Source organism: Ambystoma mexicanum, chromosome 3p (assembly GCF_040938575.1).
Source record: "Ambystoma mexicanum isolate Mex_15411 chromosome 3p, UKY_AmexF1_1, whole genome shotgun sequence".
NCBI classification, from domain to species: domain Eukaryota; kingdom Metazoa; phylum Chordata; class Amphibia; order Caudata; family Ambystomatidae; genus Ambystoma; species Ambystoma mexicanum.
Window position 1 is genome coordinate 1,021,811,697 of NC_090925.1, and position 21,203 is coordinate 1,021,832,899.

The 21,203-nt window shown below is 51.4% G+C and overlaps 1 protein-coding gene across 19 annotated transcripts in view; it reads right to left on the reverse strand.

Annotated features, from left to right (window-relative positions):
* The window catches only part of PTPRT (protein tyrosine phosphatase receptor type T), a 2,174,878-nt gene that overhangs the window by 593,326 nt on the left and 1,560,349 nt on the right, over window positions 1-21,203 (reverse strand). For all 19 annotated transcript variants that reach the window (XM_069652359.1, XM_069652348.1, XM_069652364.1 and 16 more), the window contains one exon: window positions 19,800-20,001. In XM_069652359.1, the coding sequence (XP_069508460.1) occupies window positions 19,800-20,001 (202 nt within the window). The remainder of the gene's footprint in view (window positions 1-19,799; window positions 20,002-21,203) is intronic.

Consider the following 21,203-nt stretch of genomic DNA (forward strand, 5'->3'; position numbering starts at 1 on the left):
TTACAAAAATGTAAGTGAAAAAAATTAGTGGACACACTTCCCTGTTCGTGGAGAGGACAGGGATTGGGCAAGCGCTTGCGTGTTGTCCGCGGACATCTGACGTGCTTTGCTATTGGCTGCCGTGAAGCGTGCAGTGCGTCGTATTGTGAGAGACTCCTGCCGTCTTTGTTCATCGGTTCGTCAGAGCATTGCACAGTAAGCTCATTGTGTTCCTCCGGTTCCCCCAACCCCCTGCTCATGCTCGTGTCTCCCTCGTGCTCCCCCACCCCCCCGCTCATGCCCAGTGTTTCCCTTGTGTTACCCCACAGCCCCCCGCTCATGCCCCGTGTCTCCCTCGTGTTCCCCCCACCCCCCGCTCATGCCCCGTTTCTCCCTAGTGTTCTCCCCACCCCCCGCTCATAACCACGTCTTCCTCGTGTACCCCCCCACCCCCCACTTATGCCCAGTGTGTCTCCTGTTGCCCTCACCCCCTGCTCATGCCCTGTGTCTCCCTCATGTTACCCCCCACCCCCGTTCATGCCCCGTGTCTCCCTCCTGTTCCCCCCACCCCCCGCTCATGCCCCGTGTCTCTCTCTTGTTCCCCCACCCCCCGCTCATGCGCCGTGTCTCCCTCATGTACCCCCCACCCCCCACTCATGCCCCTGTTTCCCTCCTGTACCCCCCACACCCCGCTCATGCCCAGTATCTGCCCTGTTCCCCCCACCCCCCGTTCATGCCCCGTGTCTCCCTTGTGTTACCCCACACCCCCCACTCATGCCCCGTGTCTCCCTACTGTTCCCCCCGCCCCCCGCTCATGGTCCGTGTCTCTCTCTTGTTCCCCCCACACCCCGCTCATGCCTCGTGTCTCTCTCCTGTACTCCGCACTCCCCGCTCATGCCCCGTGTCTGCCCTGTTCCCCCCACTGCACGCTCATGCCCCGTGTCTCCCTCGTGTCCCCCCCCACCCCCTGCTCATGCCCCGTGTCTCCACTGTTCCCGCCCACCCTCCGCTCATGCCTCGTGTCTCCCTTCTGTTCCCCCAACCCCCGCTTATGCCCCGTGTCTCCCTCCTGTACACCCCACCCCCGCTCATGCCCCGTGTCTCCCCTGTCCACCCCACCCCCGCTCATGCACCGTATCTCCCTCCTTTTCCCCCCCACCCCCAGCTCATGCTCTGTGTCTCCCCTGTTACTCCCACCCCCTACTCATGCCCTGTGTGTCCCCTGTTCCCCCATCCCCTGCTCATGCCCCGTTTGTGCCAAGTTCCCCCCCACCCCCTGCTCATGCCCCGTGTGTGCCCTGTTGTCATCAATGACATTTGTGATGTCATCTTTTGATGTCGTGGGTGTTAGTCTTAGCAGTGCAGGGTGGTGGCGCGAGTTATGGTTGCTTATCTTACCATAACTGGAAAATTTCAAGGGTTTTTCGGATTTTACTTGGAACCATAACATCCCTTTAACAACGTTTATTCACTGAATTTCATAGGTTTTTAGTAGCGCAACTCTCCCCTGTTCCTCCCACCCCCTGTTCATGCCCCGTGTCTCCACTGTTCCCCCCACCCTGTCGCTCATGCCCTGTGTCTCTCTCCTGTTCCCCCCACCCCCCGCTCATTCCCCGTGTTTCCCTTGTGTTACCCCCACCCCCCGCTCATGCTCCGTGTCTCCCTCGTGTTCCCCCCTCCCCCCGTTCATGCCCCGTGTCTCCCTCGTGTTCCCCCCACCCCCTGCTCATGCCCCACCCCGTGTCTCCCTCGTGTTACTCCCCCACCCCCCGCTCATGGCCCATGTCTCCCTCGTGTTCCCCCCACCCCCGCTCATGCCCTGTGCCTCCCTCGTGTTCCCCCCCTGCTCATGCCCCGTGTCTTCCTCGTGTACCCCCCACCCTCCGCTCATGCCCCGTGTGTCTCCTGTTCCCCCCACTCCCTGCTCATGCCCCGTGTCTCCCTCGTGTTCCCCCGACCCCCAGCTCATGCCCCGTGTGTCTCCTGTTGCCCCCTGACCCCCGCTCATGGTCCGTGTCTCCCTCTTGTTCCCCCCACACCCTGCTCATGCTCCATGTCTCCCTCCTGTACCCCCCACCCCCCGCTCATGCCCCGTGTCTGCCCTGTTCCCCCCACTGCCCGCTCATGCCCCATGTCTCCCTCGTGTTCCCCCCACCCCCGCTCATGCCCCTTGTCTCCCCTGCTCCCCCCACCCCCCGCTCATGCCCCGTGTCTCCCTATTGTTCCCTCCACCCCCCGCTCATGCCCCGTGTCTCCCACCTCCCCCCCCCAGCCTACGCTGACGCCCTGTTGTGTTCTCTTTATAAACCCTGCCTTCCCTTTCCATGTTGGGTCCCGGTTTGGGAAGAAAAATCTTTTTTTTACCACCCGGGGTTCCCACTTTGAGGACCTAAGATGCTAGTGGTCTTCATCTATTGAAAAGGATGTTATGGTGACATTGCACTAATAAAAACCTATGAAATTCAGTAAAAAAGAAATTTGTTATGGGACGTTATAGTTAAGTTGCACTAATAAAAACCTATGAAATTCAATGAAAAAACTTTGTTAAAGGGACGTTATGGTTAAGCTGCGCTACTAAAAACCTATGAAATTCAGTGAAAAAACTTTGTTAAAGGAACGTTATGGTTAAGTTGCGCTACTAAAAACCTATGAAATTCAGTGAAAAAACTTTGTTAAAGGGACGTTATGGTTCCAAGTAAAACCGAAAAACCCTTGAAATTCGCCAGTTATGGTAAGCTAAGCAACCATAACTCGCGCCACCACCGTGCACTGCTAAGACTAACACCCACGACATCAAAGATGACATCACAAATTTCATTGGTGACATCACTGATGACATCACATGTCTGTCTCATTCTTTTTTCTTTTGCTGACATATCTAGGCCACATGGTTTTCTTCAGTAACAATCAGAAACTAAAGATTTTATTTTATTTGTAGACATATCCTTCAAGTAGGTTCTTACAGTAATTCCCTTAGAGTCCAGTCACATCATATGAAACATATACATGGGTGAAGACACAACCTTGAAAGACAGCAATCCTTTTTGTGCATAAAGATAATCATTAGACTTGTCAGCACTTTCTGATTGTTCTGTTGGTTTTTTATCGCTGTACTTTCCCTGTTTATGGTCATATTTGTATACATTGTACTCACACTACTTTCCTTAGGGTCCAATCACATAAAGTGATATATATACATAGGGTAAATAGCAGCTTTGAAACAGAGCAATCATTTATTTGCATGAAAATAATCAGTTAGGTTATGAATTGTTTCTGCTACTACTTGCGATTTTTTGCTAACTTCACTTTCCCTGTATATACCCATATTGGTAGGTGTTCTTGTCTCTTTGTTTTTTGTCTATAGTAATGCAATTATGTAATACATGGGTTTTATTAGCTACTTATTACATATTTCACAGTACACAAAAATCTATTAAGAAAACAATTATCATTTCATTATTCAACATATTAACATTACGAATAGTATACCTTCATCTTGTACGCTGCACACAATGCTAAGTTTCTGCATAAGTAGCTTAGTATACTAGATAGAACCCCATAATAGAATGCTATTTATATCAATGCATCGTTCAATGCACTAATTAGGGTATGATATTTATTGCAATGATCGTTGACACTTTTTTCGCAACATTATAATAAGAATCCCTTGTACACATATTTCATGAATAGTACATACACATGTGATGTCATCTTTGATGTTGTGGGTGTTAGTCTTAGCAGTGCATGGTGGTGGTGCGAGTTATGGTTGCTTAGCTTACCATAACTAGCAAATTACAAGAGTTTTTCGGGTTTTACTTGGAACCATAACGTCCCTTTAACAAAGTTTTTCCACTGAATTTCATAGGTTTTCAGTAGCGCAACTTAACCATAACGTCCCTTTAACAAAGCTTTTTCACTGGATATATATATATATATATATATATGTATTTTCAAAATGCACATTTGAGAATCTGAAATACGAGTTCAGCGGTGTCTATGAAGGAGCACAACATTGCACTTGCTATGGGTATGTCCCTCACGCTTCCTCAGCCATCACTGCTAACATAGACCAAAAACACACAAATATGTGAAGTTTAAAGGACAATTCAGTAATGATACATCACAGCCATTAAACAAAACGAAAAACAACAAAAAAAACATCAAATCACTTTTCTAAGCGTTCATGGAAATATTCAGACTCATTCTTTTGCAGTTAGCTTTTGGTGATTTATTAACCATAAGCAATGTTGTTTTAAGTGAAGTTTATTTCGAGGGGATTGGGTCCTCCGACGTATTCCATATCTATGACATATAATCACCACAGCTGTGCTGCTTCGGAAACTTTTTTCGGCGTCTGCGTCCTGCGTCGATGATGTCGACGCGCCGTCGTCGAGGACCTCCTCCGACGTCCAACGTCATCCGATGTGATAAGTAGGACGCACGACGCCCGTAGCCTCAGTTCCGTTTTTTCCGCGAATGTGTTGCTTCGTGTATCTCGGTTAACGCCTCGACTCTTTGGAGTTCTGTTCTTCTCGGTTCTTCGAACCTGTTCGTTTTGTGAAAATCCTTTGTGTGGAGATGTCTTCTACTTGGTCTTCGACCCCGCGTTCGGGTTTCAAGAAGTGCGGGGAGTGTGGGTCCAAGATGTCGGTGACAGACTCGCACGACGCCTGCCTCTGGTGCCTTGGGGAGGCCCACGACACGGATGACTGTATCGACTGCCAGTCACTCACGTCCAAAGCCTTACACGAACGTAAGAAGAAGTTGTCGGTAGGTCGTGTGTCCAAGCCCCGGAAGTCGAAGACTGCGGGGCTTTCGACGGATGATTCGAGGGGTGACTCTCCGCGTCATCGTCGGAAGTCTCGTGGGTCTCCTTCTAGGAGTCGGTCTCGCCACTCCTCAGCCTCTTCGAGGCATTCTCGGAAGCGCCGACACCGGTCGTCTTCCAGGTCCTCTTCAGAGGAGTCTACCCGGCACGTCGCTTACCCCACCAGCCGTGCGACGCCGGAGGAATGGGCTTCCTTCGGGAAGAAAATGCTGGCGATTCTTGAGTCGCAGGGTACTAAGCTGTCCGCGCCCCCGAGTGGGGTCGGTCGTGAGAGGTCGAGAGACTCCGCTCGCAAGAGTGGTCGGCACGAGTCACGGGAGAGGTCCCGTTCGGACAAGGAGACTCGTTCTCGACGTACCAGTTCCAGGTCCCGGTCCTCGACGCTTTCGAGACCGTGTGCACCTGTGAGGTCTTCGAGGAAGACATCGACGTCTGAGGCGTCGAGGGCGTCGACAGGCTTTCTCGAGGCTCCGGCTCCGAGGAAGTCGTCGAGGCCGTCGACGCTCAGGTCGTCGAGAGACACGCTCGGGGCTCCGGCTTCGAGGGCTGTGTCGACGCCGCTGTCGCTAGCTGCGATGCATCTGACGTCGACGCCGATTTCCTCGACGTCGACGCCGATCCTCTCGGCGCCGATGCCTGTTCTCTCGACGTCGGCGCCGATTCGCTCGACGCTGTCGACGCCTTTCGTGTCGGAGGTACCCCGTGGCACGAGGGAACCCCCTAGGAAGGCTCTGGTTAAGAGCAAGCACTCTCGGGTGACTTCTTTTCGCCACCTGGAATATATTTCGGAGGCGGATGAGGATTCTGATGGCCTGGTTCCTAGTCAGGTTCCAGATGAAATTGTCTCGGGCCATAGTCAGTTTGACGATTTGAGGCAGTCACTGCATGATGCCAGTGGACTGGACACCTCTCCGGAGGTAGAGTTTTGTAGGCCTGAGCCTGGCTCTCATGCCGATTCCTCGTACCAGCGCTTTATGGCTAGGGTTTCTGAGTACTTGGGATGGTCTGCTCCCCCAGGGGAGTTTGTGCAGGATGATCTGACGGACATCCTTGATGTTGGTCCCCCAACTGACCCGGTACTGCCGTTCCATATGGCTTTACAGAGAAGGGTGGCGGAGGCTTGGACTGCTCCGGAGAGTCTCCCGGCGGTGGGCAGATCCTTGTCGTGGAAATACCGTCCAGCCTGTAGCGACCCCTGCTACTTGACCAGGCACCCCACTCCGGAGATTTTGGTGGTGCAGGCGGCCACGGCCCCAGCAAAGCAGGCGTCGTACCCTACTATCCCTCCTGATAGGGACGACAAACGTTTTGATGGCTGGGCGAAGAAAGTGTTTTCTTCTGGTGGTATGGCGCTTCAGGCGGCCAACTCCATTTGTGCCTTGTCTCGTTTCACACACACTCTGTGGAACTGTGTTGCGTTAGCGGCTGAACATATTCCCGAAGGGGACGAACGGGATGGTATCCTTGCTATGGTCCAGGATGGTAAGGATGCCATGTGTGAGTCCGTTCAGTCGGGTTTAGACTTAGCTGAATGTGTCAGTAGGTCCATGGCGGCGAGCACCGTGATACGCAGGTTTGCATGGTTGCGGAAGTCGGGGTTTGCTCCTGGTGTGCAATCCCGGCTCCTCAACATGCCCTTTGACGGTGAACACCTTTTTGGCAGCAAGGCTGACGAGAGCCTTGAGAGGTTGCAGACCTCAAAAGCTGCAGCGAAGTCGTTGGGCGCTGCAGTTCGCCAACCTCCGCCTTTTCGTCCTAGGGGACAGCAGTGGAGGGGTGGTTCCTTTCGCTATTACTCGTCCTTCAGTAAAGCGAGAGGAGCTGGCAGTCAAAGAGGCCAACGCAGGGGTACCAGAGGTGGTCGACAGGGTACCCGTGGTGCCAAGGCCACTCGGGCAGTTGCCTCTTTGCCCTCAGGTAACGCCGCAGCTGCTCCCACTCAGTCATGAGGCCATGTCCCATGGTTCACCGGTTGGGGGAAGGCTGGCGCAGCATCTTGTAGAGTGGCAAGCCATTACTTCAGATGTGTGGGTTCTGGAGATCATAACCAACGGCTACTGTCTTCCCTTTCGGCACAGGCCTCGCGACAATCCACCGGGGAACCTCTCTTTGCAGAGTCCGGATCCGCTCCTTGCGCAGGAAATTCAAGCCCTGCTGGAGAAAGGTGCCATAGAACTGGTGCCTGTAGCGGAGAGGAACAAGGGATGGTATTCCCCTTATTTTTTGATTTCGAAGAAAGACGGGGGATTGAGACCCATCATGGACTTGCGCGGTTTGAACAAACTCCTCAGGAAGGACAAGTTCAAGATGGTTACTCTCTCACAAGTCCTCCAGGCCCTTCAGCTTCAGGACTGGTTGGTGTCACTCGACCTCAAGGATGCTTACTTCCATGTGCCGATCCATCCCAAGCACAAGAAATACCTGAGGTTCGCGGTTGGCGACTCGCACTTTCAGTTTCGGGTCCTGCCGTTCGGATTAACCTCCGCCCCGAGGGTTTTCACCAAGCTCATGGTGGTGGTGGCAGCGCATCTCAGGTAAGGGGGGATTCACGTCTACCCCTACCTGGACGATTGGTTGATCAGGGAGAGCTCTCCGGAGCAAGTCCTGTATCATCTGTCCGTCACCTGCCACTCCCTTCACAGGCTGGGCTTCTCCCTCAATATAAAGAAGTCCCATTTGACGCCAACACAGCGGCTCCAGTACATCGGAGCAGTGCTCGACACTTCCCTGGGGCAGTGTTTTCCTCCCCAGGTGAGGGCTCTTCACATTCAGCAGATGGTGCACAAGTTTCAGCATGCCCAGACACTCCCAGCGTTCGAGTTCTTGAGGTTGCTCGGCCTCATGGCATCCTGCATTCTTCTGGTGCCAGAGGCTCACCTGCGGATGAGATCTTTGCAGTGGGCACTCAAGACGCAATGGTCGCAGTCCTCCGGCAGGTTGTCGGACCCGGTTCAGGTGCCGCCCTCGGTCGCCCCGGACCTTCTGTGGTGGGCCGTCGAAGGAAAATTGATGATGGGGGCTCCATTTTGGCTTCCCTGGCCGGAGGTGACGATCGTGACGGATGCATCCCTCACGGGTTGGGGAGCTCATGCCAACGGGCTGACAGTCAGCGGTCGTTGGTCTCCGTCGGTGTCCAGACTCCATATCAATCTGTTGGAGCTGAGGGCCGTCGGGCTAGCCCTGAAGGCTTTTCTGCCGACTGTGCGAGGAAAGAGTGTCCTGATCCTGACGGACAACACAGTGGCCATGCACTACCTCAACAAAAAGGGGGAGGCAGGGTCACTTCCTCTGTGCAGGGAGGCGATGCAGCTCGAGTTCGGGGCCATCCAGCAGGAAGTTTCGATCTCGGCAGTTCATCTGGCCGGAGACGAAAACGTGACGGCGGACGCTCTGAGCAGGCAGAGCTCGATCTCTCACGAGTGGGAGTTGGCTCAGGAGATTCTCCTGGAGATCTTCGCCCTTTGGGGGACCCCTCAAGTGGATCTCTTCGCCTCCAGTGTCAACCAGAAGTGCGAAAGGTTTTGCTAGCGGGAATTTCCTCCGAAAGGAGCCTTAGGAGACGGGTTTGTGGTGGAGTGGTCATTCCCGCTGCTGTACGCGTTTCCTCCAGTCCCCGTCATCCCGCAAGTGCTGCGGAGGTTACGGAAGTTCGGTTTCCAGATGATCCTCATTGCCCCGGCGTGGGCTTGGAGGACGTGGTACCCGGACCTTCTCGACTTGTTCATCTGCCCTCCACGTCGTCTTCCCTACCGAGACGATCTGCTCTCACGGGAGGGGGGTCAGGTTCTCCATCCAGAGGTCAGATCCCTCAACCTTCACGCTTGGCTTCTGAAAGGTTGAGGTATAAGGATTGGGACCTCTCTGAAGACGTGATGGAGGTGTTGCTTTCGGCCCGAAGGCCAGCAACAAAGTCTCTGTACCGTTGCCGCTGGCGTAAGTTCTGCGACTGGTGCAGAGTTCAGAATGTGGATCCTTTGGCATGTGACATCCCCATGGTTCTGTCCTTTTTACTTTCTTTGGCCCACAGGGGCTTACAAGTGGGTACCATTAAAGGTTACCTGGCGGCGCAGTCCATCTTTAAGCGCTGGTCGGAAGAGTGTTCTTACTTTAAAATCCCTTTGATTTCGCAGTTTCTGAAAGGGCTCACTAATGTGTTCCCTCCATCACCTTTCCTGGTGCCCGGTTGGGATTTAAACCTTGTTCTTAGGTGTCTTATGGGTGCTCCGTTTGAGCCTTTACATTCTTGCCCTTTGAGGCTGTTAACTCTGAAAACTGTGTTTTTAGTTGCGGTTACTTCTGCTCGCAGAGCGAGTGAGTTACAGGCATTTTCAGTTAAGCCACCCTTCACTGTATTTCACAAGGACAGGGTTGTCCTTAGAGTTCGTCCTTCTTTTCTTCCGAAGGTAGTGACGGAATTTCGTTTGGCCCAGAAGGTTGTTCTTCCGGCATTCTATCCTTCTCCGCATCCTGGTAAGGAAGAGGAGAGGCTCCATAGGCTTGACCCTAGGAGAGCTTTAAGCTTTTATGTTTCACGCATGTCCCGGGTCAGAGTGGACGATCAACTCTTTATTGGTTACGCTGGAAAGCGTTTGGGGCAAGCTGTGACGAAACAGACTTTGTCTCGCTGGATTATTTTGGCCATCTCGGAGTGTTACCGCTTGGCGGGTAAGGACCCACCGGCTGGCTAGCGGGCCCCTTCTACCAGGGGTATGGCTGCATCTACTGCCCTGCAGAGGGGTGTTCCTATTCGCAACATCTGTGATGCAGCCACCTGGGCTTCAGTACATACGTTTGTACGTCACTATTCCCTCGATTCCATCCGGGGACAGGATCTGGCCTTTGGCAAGGCGGTCCTTTGCTCTGCTATTTGATTGGCTATTCTAAATTTTGATTCTAAATTCTTTCCCTCCTCCTTGCTCTGGTACTGCTTTGGGAGTCTGTCATAGATATGAAATGCGTCGGAGGACCCAATCCCCTCGAAGAACAAGTTACTTTCTTACCTGGTAACGTTGTTTCGATGGGATGGTCCGACGACGTATTCCATATCGCTCCCGCCCTGCCTTCCCCGCTGCAGAATTTCTTTTGCGATTGCAGCTTACGTTCCGCAAGGCTTTGTGTTTGACTGGCAGTTGGCTAATGTCACACTTCTTTCTGGGGGAAAAAACTACAACTGAGGCTACTGGCGTCGTGCGTCCTACTTATCACATCGGATGACGTCAGACGTCAGAGGAGGTCCTCGACGACGGCGCGCCGACGTCATCGACGCAGGATGCAGACGCCGAAAAAAATTTCCGAAGCAGCACAGCTGTGCTGATTACATGTCATAGATATGGAATACGTCGTCGGACCATCCCATCGAAAGAACGTTACCAGGTAAGAAAGTAACTTGTTCTTTGCCGCCAATCTAGATTTCATTACTTTCGGTTAGACGTTTTCTCTTCTGAGATCTGTATGGATATACATCCAGGTAAAGAATTTTGGTTTCAGAAACCGGGTCAAATGTCACTTCCGACCGTTTCCTTCCGGGTCATTTTTCCACCATGTGACTGGAACTGAGCCGGTTGGCAGGCTTACTCCACCGGTACATCAGTGGTATACACAATGGGTTAGAGTGCTTTTTTGCTACAGAGGGGGATGTGACAGAGTGTTGGTGTAATTGAACAAATACCCAAAAATGATAAACTATCTTAAGGTCTAGTGGCCATGTTGGGTATGCTTGCTCTGCCTCAGGCCCCAACAATTAGAAACTCCCAGTACTAGGCACACTATAAAACGATGGTCAATTACAGGTTACATAGGGGATAGGGGTAATCCCCTTTGTAGGTGCTAATACATTGAACACCTTTGCAAAACCTTTGATCACATATAATATGTAGATAAAGGAACAGGAATGTAAGGTTTTCTTTTAAAGTTTTTTTTTTGTAGATAGAACGATTTAGAACCCCTAAAAGCCTATCCCCATTTCTCTAGCAGTTAACTACAATACCACTGGAAGATTGACAGTGATTTTTTTCACTGGACACACCAAACCAATCTGCCCATTACTCCATAGACACTTGAAAAGAGAAGCAAAGCTAGCAGGAGCATCGAGTAGCATAAGGGTGAGAGAGAAAGCAATCAAATCACGACCGGCCTGAAAAACGGCACCTGCGAGCCGCACAGATTACAAGAAATATCGCCTGATTCTTCTTCAATGTACAATATGATGGTCATGGAAGCAGTACACTGATCACGTGACATACTTACTAGGAAGGATAATAAAGGCAGTTAATGAAGTGGCCTTGAGAGGGTAACAGTCACAACTAAATGGAAGTAGCCGTCATGGAAGATGTTGCTCTTTGATAAAAATGTAGTCAGTCAAATGGCAATCCTGATGGCTAGGTCTTGCACCCTTCTAAGGAATATTGTCTATTAAGGTATGCTGCGTCAACCATATGAGATATGGCATAGAAATTGATATATTTGCAATTAACTGTTTGTTTGTCTGTTTATGAATTTCATTTTTAGAGACTGAACTAAATTCAATAGGCGCTGGGGTGCTCTGCAAAATGCAGACACAATTCAGTATTTAATATCACAAAACAAACGGAAACAAGCAGGAAAAGAAAACAACAATAAAAAATAAAAAGATATTGCTTGTCAACAGAAGGAAGAGCTCTGCTAGAAAGCATAAAAATGAGCACTTAAGCAGAGAGAAAAACAGAGACATGTGCCTTCGGTAGTTTGCAGAGTGAGAGTGGGTACGACACATCTAGGGTGGCATTACAGAAACGTTGCACTTTTGCGGGTGCAATTATCACTTGAGAAAACATTGCCCTAGTGCAAGGTTTCTGTTATATGTTCCCTGATGCATTTGGAAGGTGCAGGGCAGCAGCAGAGGAAGCCTTGATAGAGCCTAGTGGAGAAGGAGTTTATGAAAGAATATCCTACTTGAGGACCTCGTTGACAACAGACTTCCGAGAATCAGAAGTGATCTGAAGTTTCTACCTGACAATTTCCCAGGTTGAGAAGTCAATGGCCCTCATTACGACCCTGGCGGAAATCGAAAAATGATGGCGGAAATGCAATACCGCCATCGAATAGCGCTCGGTGCGACTACGACCCGTCACCGCAAAGTACGATGCCATTAGCGACACCGCAGTGAACGCCAACGCTAACTGCACCAAGTACGCGCGCGCGCGCCATGCCAAACCGTAAATACCACCATGGCGCAAGGGTACGCGAATTCCGACCCTAGCGGACATGTACCTAACGCCATCAAGCACGGCGGAAAGTACCAATCCGCCATGGTGAGAAGTACGGCATCGCGAATCAACCGTAAACGGCCCCACTGAGTGCCTGTACACCGCTCCCTGGCCACAAAGTACAACTCCCCGTAGGTGCAATGAAGTCACAAATGCAACCAGTGAAATGTACAAGTCACCCATGCATGCCAACGAACAAAAGATTCACAAGAGGGGCCAATGGGAGCTGCAGGGCACAGATGGCACGAATACAGAAGCCATTCCAATGGACATGACCACAGTCCCCCCCCCGAAACGCACGCAAACACAGGCACCTGTGACCAGCAATATTCCGAAAATCGCATCAGTCCACCAGTCCACCTGGCTGACCGGCATCTGTCACACAAAACCCAAACCCCCGCCCCTGAGCATGACAACATTCAAACTGTCATATTGGCAGCCCCCCATCCCTGACCTCACTGGTCTTCGCAGGCAAACGCGCCCAGCACAGTACCACGCAACTAAACTCCGAATCTGGAACCCAATGCAGATCTCCTCACAATACATCGCTCCCCAAACAGGAATATGCCACATCACTCTCAAAGAAGAACGCAACACGGCCCATATCAGAATAGAAATTTAATGCACAACAAAATCACCAAGCCCATACAGCCATTAGGCCATGAACTCCAAAACACATTACACCATTGTGGGCTGCATCCGCAAGAAATGACCAGCTACTACTTGTGTGACGCCCTGTTCCATCATGGTACACAGAGCCACATTCACGTACGAAAAGGCAACATGGAAGCGCACAGAACCGCAGGGCCGTCCCAATGGGGAGGCACTAGTCCAGCTGAAAGGCCGAAATGTTGCTCCGAGCCACTAGTACTGCGTAAGGGCATGTGGCCCATTGGCGATCGTCCCATAAGATCGTGATGCTGCTCCACTGATTAACACGAAGCAGCAGGTGTCGGGAGTAAAAGCCATCTGCAGGAGTGGCATACAGATGGCAGTGGCAAAAGGGGAGGAGATACCTGTCAACCAAAAGAAAAGAAAAAGAACAGAATGGCCATCAGAACTACATTCGAACAACTCACTTCAATGATCACACTAAATCCACAGCCATACGCATGCTAGCCCACTCCAAAGGATCATCACCACCCCAAAACCACTTGCGACTCATAACCATCTATATCGAGGTGTAAACACCATCACAAACGAGTGTACCTGTGCATGCGTCTGTCAAAACAGAATGCATCAGATGGGAATGTTAACGTGCATGGACACAAGTGTTTGAAGGCGCGTCGAGAAAGGGAGGGCTCAACAAGGCCAGAGAGACGATGGTCCCACTATGGCAGCCCTGCATCACATAGCGCAGGGGAGGCGGATAGATTCCAAGAAGCCCTGTACATGGCAAACTCTGTATCAAATCATCTGCCCATGCATCCATTCATCATTCCCTCATCCCGGTATAAAAACGCAAGGAATATTTACTCACATGACATTAGAAATATCCATTGAGTCTGTGCGTTATGCAGCCTGCTAAATCCACAGTGCCCCAGCCCGTAATTCCAGTGTTGTGAAGTAACATGTATTTGGGAACGACCGGCCTCATCGCCCACGTCGCTATTGCGCATCCCAAACTATTCATATCAATCATTGCATCCTCGCCATGGCCCCTGTCTCAAGGACATTGAACAATAGAACGTTATATTTGCAGTCAGACCTGTGGGCATCTCCTCGCCGCTAGCTGACAACCGAAAGCGCCGCCCTTCGAATTCCTCATTTGCAACATCACGTCGGAAAGGCATCTGTGGCCGTTTGAAATCACAAATTAATCCATCCAGTGCGGCTGTGTGTGAAAATGGCAACTGCCTTCACCCACAAATGGGACGCCCCGCCCGTCGGTGCAACTCGGTACAGTGATGCATGAGGGCCCACCGTTACTCGAGTACTACGTTCCACTGACCCTTCACAAGTCTGTTCGCGACTGCAAAGATTGTATGTGAAGCAATGGGACAATAGCCGAATGTACATATCAACAAATGTTACACGGCCATCGGGTACAAATACATGCCATTACTCGAATTGCAGCGTTGTGTGCGGGACGTGCTTGGCCAAAGGGGAGAGCAGCTTGCACAGGTGGAATGATTCACCACAGGTGGAGGCCATACAGCCTGGAAACACATAAATTGCACACCCAGTCACCTCCCACAACCACACCCACTCCGAAATGCTACCGGCAGGACTCGCGATGTTGGCCATGGGGGACCTGATAGCACTGCAAGTACTCTGACTCCAAGAAGAGGACGAACACCAACTACAACCGGCCGCACGGAGGGGACACAGGAGGAGGAGGAGGCCAAGGCAGGGCCAGCAAGGGCCGCCAGCACAGCCACTACCACCACGCAGGCAGCCCGCAATCCCACGCCTCCGAGCACATCCGTTCGACCTCACTGCTGAGCAGATCCACACCCTCTACCGTTTGGACCGGGACACCATAACCGCCATTGTGGACATGACACAGGCTGACCTTGTCAGCATGATAGATAGCCCAACCGCCATCCCACCCCTACTGAAGGTGGTGTCTGTACTCCACTTTCTGGCCACAGGCACCTACCAGCACACAGTCGGACAGTTGCATGGCATTTCACAGCCACTGTTCTCACGGACACTATTGCAAGAGCTCGATGCCCTCCTGCAGCACGCAGACGACTACATCTCCCTACCACGCTCGGAGCAGGAAATTACCAACACAAAAGTGGGATTCCATGCACTTGCCGGCATACCGGGTTGCATTGGTGCCATCGACTGCACCCATGTGGAATTGGTCGTCCCACATGCCATGGAGGCCCAGTACCGCAACCGAAAACAATTTCATTCCCTGAATGTACAAATGGTGTGTGACTCCAACAGGATCATTACACATTGTTGTGCCCGATTCCCTGGATCAACCCATGATTCTATGGTCTTGAGGAACTCTATAATACCACGCTACATGGAGCGACACGCAGGGAACAGATCCTGGCTACTCGGTGAGTCTCATTACATGCATGATAATGTGGGGTATGTGATTCGGCAATGACCTGGCAGGAAGGGGAGGGGGGGGTGCGTACGTAGCAATGGCATTCCACATAATCCGTTTATCGTCCACATACAGGTGATGCTGGATATCCACTGAAGAGATGGCTCCTCACACCAGTCCGGAACCCACGGGACCAGCACGAGGAGGACTACAACCATGCCCACTCACGTACCCGTGTAGTCATTGAACAGGCATTCGGCCTACTGAAGGGTCGTTTCCGCTGCCTCAGCAGGTCTGGCGGGGCACTCCTGTACCGCCATGAGAAGGTTGCAAAGATGGTCATGGCATGTGTCATGCTCCACAACATGTGCGTACGTAGAAATGTGCCCATGCCCCCTGACGCAGAACTGCAAGCACCTGAAGATGGTCATGATGAGGGTGGGGATGTGGCAGCACCTCAAGGAGTCCCCGAGGCACAGGAGGGCCGTGACATTCGTCAGCATATCATAGATGCATGCTTCTAGCACTCACGCCTGGTGGCTGATACATGGACACGGTACTCGTGGCACTGTGTGCGTCTGGGACATGCACAATATGGACTGTACGCCTATGATGGCCTAGTACACAAAGATCATTGTCCACACATCTCATTGGTTGTTCGTGTACTGTTTATGGCATGTGTGATATCATATTGAACACCCTATCGACCCGCCACCCAAGTGAGCCCAACACACCCCCTCCACCCTCCTGCCTCCCCCCGAACACCAGTGTCCAAAGATGCTCATTGTCAGTGGGCTGTCGCAATTACAAGCCCCCTCTCCGGGTATCAGGGGCACCCCTGGCTGTGGAGCGCAGGTTCCTCCCAGATCTACGTTGGGGGCTGCCCTGGACGGAACTTGCGACGGATGACGTCTCTGCCTGCTCACGTCCATGCATGTCCCTGAGTGTTTGTGAGAGCTCAGTGAGCACACGGCGCACAGCGGCAAGTTCGGAACATACGTCTTTGGACGTCGCATGCAGTTCTTCCCCCCTCAGGCTCTCGGTGCTTCTCTCCATTTGGACTCTCAGGCTCTAGGTGCTACTCTCCATTTGTGCCCTTAGTGTCTTGGTGCTTCTCTCCATTTCTGCCCTAAGTGTCTCGGTTGATGTTTCTATGTCTGCCTTAGTGCCCCCACACTCATCGGCATGGTCCTTGAGGAGCGTGGCCAGTTGCTGCTGTTGCACGATTGACTGGTCGAGGGACTGTTGCCTCTGCTGGGCCATGGCCATTTGCGGGGGTGTCACAGAGGGGCTGTTGTCCTCATGTTGCCTTGCCACAGGGCTTGGGGGGGATGGCCAGTCGTCGTCTTGTGGGTGCCCCTGCGTGGTATCCTCATGTTGTACGGGATGGGACAGACAGGGGGATTGGGACAGGTCATGGATGGATCTGACTTCGACATCCCCGTTTTCTGTGTCGGAGCATGCTGCCATCAATGGGGTGTCACCTATGGTGCTGCTGCCACCAGAGGCAGTGCCTTCTGTGGCATCCGTTGGGGGGACCTGTGGTGGTGGTGGTGTGGCCATGCTGGCTGCTGGGGTGCCTGTTGATGTTCCCTCCTCTGTGCTGCCACCTGATTTGTGCTGCTGCCGTGTCTTGATCCGTGCACCTGAGGTGGAGGGTCTTTGGCCGTTGGTCTTGGCCCTCTTTGCAGGTGTGCTGGTAGGGGTGTCCTGGAGCTCGTCGTTTGGATCGGACCCTGTGGTGGAGTAAAGGAGGGCGAGGTTATTGATGGGTCTGTGGGTATTGGAATGGCATTGTATCACATGCATTGGGGTGGTACCTGAGGGTGATTTGGGTCGGGGCCTTGGAGGTGGTTTCATTTGTGTGTGGAGTGAGGGTGCAGTTGTTTGGCAGCCTGCAGTTAGGGTGTGCCTGCTGCACGTGTAGTGGGTGTTTTAGGGGTTTTTAATTATTTATGTATTTATTGTGGTTTTAAAGTGCGCTATCAGGCCGATGTGTGTGGACGGTCTCCTGGACATGTGTTTCTGTTGCACTATATGGACACATGGTACTTCAGATGATTGGACATTGTGGTTTTAGCATTGTTTTATTTGGGACACCTACCTGATTCTTCGGATGTCTGCACTCCTTTCTCCATCCCTCCGACTCCCTCGATGCTCTCCATTCCGATGGTGGAGGCACAGATTTCTTCCCAGGGGGTCAACTTGATGGGTGATTCAGGACCTCCCCCGGTGGCTGTGGCAATGTTGCGGTTGGCAGATAGTATGCTGCGGACGCGTATCCGCAGGTCGTCCCATCGCTTTCTGCATTGCTGTGGGTTGCGGGGTGCGGTCCCCACCGCACTTACACGCTGTGCCACCAGAGCCCATATGGCCTTCTTGTTCGCAAGTGCCGTCCTGGTCATTTGCGTGGAGAAGACGACGGCAGCATTCTCCTGGAGGGTCTCTGTTAGCACGGTGAGTTCCTCACGGGAGAAGTGGACCTGCCGCTTGCGGTCGCACGCTTTCTTCGCTGCTTTTCCCATTTTTCTTGGTTTCGCTAGGGTGGATGACGGGTTGGGGTGTGTCTCGGGGTAGTGTTTTTAGTGGTTGTGTGGTTTTAGTGGTTTTATAGGTGTACGGCGGGATGTTTCCCGTTCCGGGCCCATGTTTTTACTTCCGTTTCCGTATATTTACGGTCACCGTACTTTCCGGTTGGCGCTCACTGCGGTGTCCGCTAAGAGGGGTGGCGGTATTGCACCTAGGGCGCCGTACGGCGGCGGTGTGGGCCGTTTTGGGGTCGTTTCCGCCATCGCGGACTTTGCACTTCCGCCATGGCGTGGTGCTCGTGCCCGATGGGTCGGAATGGGCCGGACTTTGCTCCATCGTGCAATGGCGGAAACACTATTTACGCTGTGGCGTTCCGGTCAGTCACTTTCCGCCAGGGTCGTAATGAGGGCCAATGTCTTGAAAGGAATAAAGGCAAGCTTGAATTGGATGCACACGTGAAATGCAGGTCATTGCTGAAAGAAGAGGGCTTAATAGGATCAAACGTCCTTGCCCCTGTGATCAAGCAGGCGGCTGTGCTGCAGAGTTATGTCTGTCACGCATATGCCAACACTAAATTAATTAATCCTGGTTGATTCATCAAGCTGTTCTGAGTTTTAAGAGCCCTGGTTTGGTACAACAGGTGTCCTATTCATTTCCAGTAGAAATACTTTAGAACATCAATTGTTCCGAAGGATTTACAGACAGACAGAGAGGTATGCCCACATCTGCGCCCTCACGTAACTCATCCCTCTTTTCCATTCTCTTTCTCCCGGCCTCTAGCCTACTGCCCTCCACTAAGAGCTTGGCCCATGGTGATTTGAAATAGCATCGGGACTCTCTCAAGCAGCATAGCCATGCACAATGCACCATGCCACTTTCTTTATTTGTCTTCTACTAACTGTGGGCCCGATTTATGGAATTAGATGCACGGTTCTTAGTGACTTTGCACTGTTGAAAAGTGACTTTGCACTGCCGACACAAACCCTAATGCATGGAACTGTGCAAAGTGTATTTTTGCTTTGCAAAGTCAGTGCAAAATCATTTTGTACTGCAAAAATGATTTTGTACTGACCTTGCACTGCAAAAACACACTTTGCACATTTCCATGAATCATGTCGGCAGTGCAAAGTCACTTTTCAGCAGTGCAAAGTCACTTTGCACCGAGAAAGAAATCCCATGAATCTGGCCCTGTGTCTCTTACCAGAAGCCCTTGGTTTATTCACTTATGGAACTCTGAACGCAATCTAACATGTAAACTACATGTCACACTTTCCATATTCAGATTTATGTCGGCTTCTTCTTCATATTCCCAATCATCAGACTCGCTAAAAGCATCATGAAATTCTGCAAAGAAGTCAAGAATCTTCCCTGTGGTGCGCAGCCTCCGGAACACGCCCGACCTTGCCATCCCTCTTGATAATTACTCATTACAGCCCCCCACATGCCACATGCCCTCTGCCATTCAGCTCTGTTACATGTTCACTACCGTACATGTTACATTCTCCATGATATTAGTAAGCTGGTAATAAATGTTAATGTTAAGTTTTAAGGACTCTGCCCCCTAACACTACAGTATATGCGTGTAAAATCTCCTGACGGGCAGTGCTAGGTTCATACTCAAACTATTCCCAAAATAAAATATATTACATCCAAATAATGTGTGATATTAGTACACAGTGAATTCTGCCATGTGGTATTTGTATTCATAGAGCACTATTTCTTTAAGAGTCAATGGGCCTCATTCCGAGTTCGGCGGGAACCCTGCCGGTGCTACCGGCAGGTGCCGCCTGACTCAGAATAATTTACTGGCGCGTGACCTCCGGGTGCCAACGGGCTATTCCAAGTCCGGCAGCTGGGAAGTCAGGAGCCGGTAAAATGTTGTTCCCCATTCCCACAGAGTCCAATAGTATTCTGTGGTAGTGGGGACACGGGAGCACCATCACCGTTGCTAACGGTGCCGATGCTTCCATGAAAAGTCAGCCTACCATGACCACTGCGCCCGACAGGGTCAGCCTGTTGGGATCAGCAGCCACGGCAGGCAGACTCAGAGTTTGTCGATCCGGAAACAAGGGTGCCGGTGAGCTTACCGGCACCCTTGTTTCCCGACCAGCAAATTCCTAATGAGGATTTAGGATGTGAGAGTTGCCCAGCTTCTGAATCAAGGTTCATGGCTTGGCAAATGAGGAGGCTACCCGTGCATCTGGGCACTCACCTGAAATCTTTGTGGCGATGCGTGTAGTTACAGGGGGTCCAAAGCCCTTTGACGTGCTGGCCTTGAGTGTGAAGGAGTAGGTGGTGCCAGGGTACAAGCCCACAAAGAGGTGGTGAGTTTCATTCCTGAATTTGAAGACCCTTCCCCGCTGACTGGTGAGGTCAACACTGGGATCCAGGGAGCCCACGGCTTTGTAGGTAATCTGAAAAAGAGAGGAAACGTTATGGGGATGCCAAGCAACTGCCAATGAGCACAATAAGCAGGCAACACAGCCCAGCTGTTGACAATGGAATAGACTGTTTATTGGAACAACAGATGATACGACACACTATTGCTGGGGTCCGCAAGGGGGGCTCTCCAGATGATTTTGCCTACAACTCCTATGGACCATCACCATTGACTATGCTGGCTAGAGCTGATGTAAGTTGCAGTCCAAACCATCTGGAGAGAATAAGTTTGCAAACTTGTTCTGTGTTTTGTTGGTTGTGCCTATTGGTTGTCTAGCTGGTATAACTAATGCAGCCTGCAAGTGTGTCACTATGCAGCTGCAAAGTGAATCTCCCAACTTTCATAGAGCATTTTATTCTGAGATGTACCATTGCACAAATATCCTCAATACATATACAGTGGTATGCAGTACAAAATGAAGAAATTGAATTGTCAGAAACGTTAACACAAATCAATCTAGGTCATCTGGTGAGGGTAACTGTCACAATTTGCAGTAACAAGCTGTTAAAAGTGTGAGCAAAAAAAGGTCTGCCAATATTAACATATTTGACTCCATAGATTTTAATTAGGACATGCAGTACAATGTGTAGCAGTTTACACTGCATATTTTATGGCATAGTGTGAAATGAACCCCAAACACTTGTGTTTTTGCAGATTAAGGGCTGAACTGTTTGGCAGGAAAAATGGCAGATTTCTGCTTCTGAGGAGGCTCAGAACGTGGGCAGCACCCTGAAATATAGCCACTGTTCCAAGCACCCCGATTGGCTTGGAGGCCCAATGCACCGGGTCTGGTTACTAATATTCATTAGTACCCGACGAGAGACAATCAGATTGTTAGATACAATTTGATTGGCTCTCGCCCGGTCCATACCCCACGCAGAATCCCTCGAATCTTCATCTCCGGTGGGGACAGGCGGGGGGTGGCAGCCCCTCAGCTAATGAGGAGGCTCAAAATGGGTCAATCCCTGCTCCTAGCCTCCACATGGCTGGAGGCTGCCATCTTCCCCCACCAGGGATTCAGGCAAGCGTTTTCTTTCTTCTTCCCCCTACCCCTCGCCTGCAAAAATCCACACCCCGCTCTCTTAACGCCACTTACCTTTTTTTTTTTCTTTTTCGGAAGCAAACATGCTTGGAATACTTCTATCCCCAGCACATCCACTCCCGATGGCCACCATG